The sequence below is a fragment of the Eurypyga helias genome, unplaced genomic scaffold (genome assembly GCF_000690775.1).
Source record: "Eurypyga helias isolate BGI_N326 unplaced genomic scaffold, ASM69077v1 scaffold3079, whole genome shotgun sequence".
Taxonomy (NCBI): domain Eukaryota; kingdom Metazoa; phylum Chordata; class Aves; order Eurypygiformes; family Eurypygidae; genus Eurypyga; species Eurypyga helias.
This window is the reverse complement of record NW_010273838.1, coordinates 73694-76052: the sequence shown is the minus strand read 5'-3', so window position 1 is coordinate 76052 and position 2359 is coordinate 73694. Positions and strand designations below refer to the sequence as shown.

Genomic DNA, 2359 nt, shown 5'->3' with positions numbered 1-2359 from the left:
CTGTGTTTTGGGTGTTCTTGTTTGGTTGGGTTTTTTTCCCCGAAAAATCTTAGGTGGTGTTCACTTCTGAATCAACAGGACAAGGGGGGTAACAGGTTTAAATTGAAAGCGGGGAGGTTTAGATTAGATATCAGGAAGAAATTCTTCACGGAGAGGGTGGTGAGGCACTGGAACAGGTTGCCCAGAGAAGCTGTGGATGTCCTATCCCTGGAAGTGTTCAAGGTCAGGCTGGATGAGGCTTTGAGCAACCTGGTCTAGTGGAAAGTGTCCCTGCCCATGGCAGGGGGGGTGGGACTAGAGGGTCTTTAAGGTCCTTCCAACCCAAACCATTCCATGATTCTATGAATCTGAGCAGGCTCCCAGTCTTCGACTGCTTGCTCATGTTTCAGTGAGTAGCCTTTCTCAGCATCCCTGCAGAACTGCCTAGATCTCACTCTCCAGGCTGGTTCTGCCCATGTTTACAGTGTGAACATCCTATTACCACCACAAGCTCTGGCTGCTAGATGTTATACACTGTCAAAAAGGAAGAGACAAGGGAACAGCAGTTTCAACCCACAGCAGTTCCCTCACTGAGTTCAGCTCATGGCTGGCCAGGCCAGCAGAATGAAGGCAACTTGGTGGGGCAGAAATGAAGGGCTTGAAGGAGGTGGTGGATCCCATTGTTTTGATAACCTGATTTCCATTTGATCCTGGCATGAAGTGATCATGGAATTATGGGCTCCAGCTCTTATTTTAGCATGGTATGAATCACGTTCTGGAGACACCTCCTTCAAGGCCTGCTTGTTTATTTTTCTGCTAGTCCCAAACAATACGGGAGCACTCTGGAATGTCTGGCAGCATCCCTCTGCCATCATCCTTACAACTGGTAGCAACTAGGCAGGTGGTGAGCTAGGACTGCCCTGTATTACATGAGCTTTTTGATCATTTACATCATCTCCTTGTGCCCTTTGTAATAGTGTTTTCTGCCTCCAGAATATGAGTATTTTTCAAGGGCTATGTAAGCCGGGGCAGGTGGGTTTTGTGTGCTCCTATGGTGCATAGAACATCAGATGGCCAGGAGCAGGGCAGGATTTCCACAGGCTGTTTATTGCACAAATTATAATAAGCTAGTGTTGTTTTAGCACGATAGCTTGATAAGTTATTTTCTTTACAAGGTAGATTATATGTACAAAATATTTATCAGTTGCTCAGTGATCTCTAGTGTTGACAGATGTTCTGTTTCTATGATATTGTACATGTACTTGTGCAAACATTATCTTTTGATTTTTAACTAAAACTGCATGTGCTACCTTTTTTATGTAGCTGGGATACGTGTTTCATTTCATGTGTTTCAATTGTGTTGTGTTTTTCTTCTTGTGTGGCACTATGGCTTTTCCTTTGTCTTTCCTCATTCAACCTCGCAAAATTGCAATGAAAATTCAGCAACCCGGGCACAAAACGTACTTATCTGTTCTTACATAACTGCTAGCAATCAAAGGGATGATAACACTTTACTTGCCCACCACAAATTTTCTTCTGAAGGAGTTTTGTATAGCATTGTGCGCGGGGTCATAAATACAGTATTTTTATTGGTACCTTTCAAGCCAACTCTGTTTCAAATGATAGATTTGCCAAGTAAAAACTGAGTTGAGCATGGGACAAGAAACTTAAAAGTATGAACAAAGAACTCATGACTTTTCCACCATAACCAGTTCTCAAACTTTCTTCTCTTTAGTTGCTGATATGTGTTCAAGATGAGTGGGATGGGAGAAAATACCTCTGACCCATCCAGGGCAGAGTCAAGGAAGCGCAAGGATCCCGATCAGCTTGGACCCAGGTTAGACCACTCACGTCTGAAGATGCTGAAAGACTCAGAAAAAATGTTTACATGCACACATGTTTTCATAATTGTTAGAAAATTACAAACTTGCCATTCTTCCAAAGAGAAGTCAGTACCAAACTACTCTGATTGAGTTATTCTGTGTTGTTCTGAGTTTTGGGATGGGGAGTGGGGAGGTGTTGATACATAATTTGGATGACAATATGGGAGCTACATAGAAATATTTTTAGGCTAATTGCTGCAGAGAATGTCTTCAGTCACTCATCTGGCAATCTAAGATTTTTTTACCACCTCTCTTGTACATTATAATCAGCGACTTGACAAATATTTTGCAGTGTTACACCATTTGCCCTACCAACACAAATAATTTTTAAAGCATACCACTCATTCAGCATTTTCTCATGGCTCTCTTCCATAATTTCACAAGGAAGCAGGGAATATGGATTGTTTGGTTTAACTTTCTAAGCTGTTTTATTTTTTTATACATTGTCACTCCTTGGATATTTTCCACATGAGAATGAGGAAGGATATTTGTAAATG

At 41.8% G+C, this 2359-nt stretch overlaps 1 protein-coding gene across 1 annotated transcript in view; it reads left to right on the top strand.

Annotated features, from left to right (window-relative positions):
* The window catches only part of NCOA2 (nuclear receptor coactivator 2), a gene marked incomplete at its 3' end in the record, with an annotated part of 122846 nt that overhangs the window by 47656 nt on the left and 72831 nt on the right, over positions 1–2359 (top strand). Inside the window, 1 exon segment of the mRNA XM_010159610.1 lies at positions 1715–1816. Coding sequence (XP_010157912.1) covers positions 1734–1816 — 83 coding nt within the window.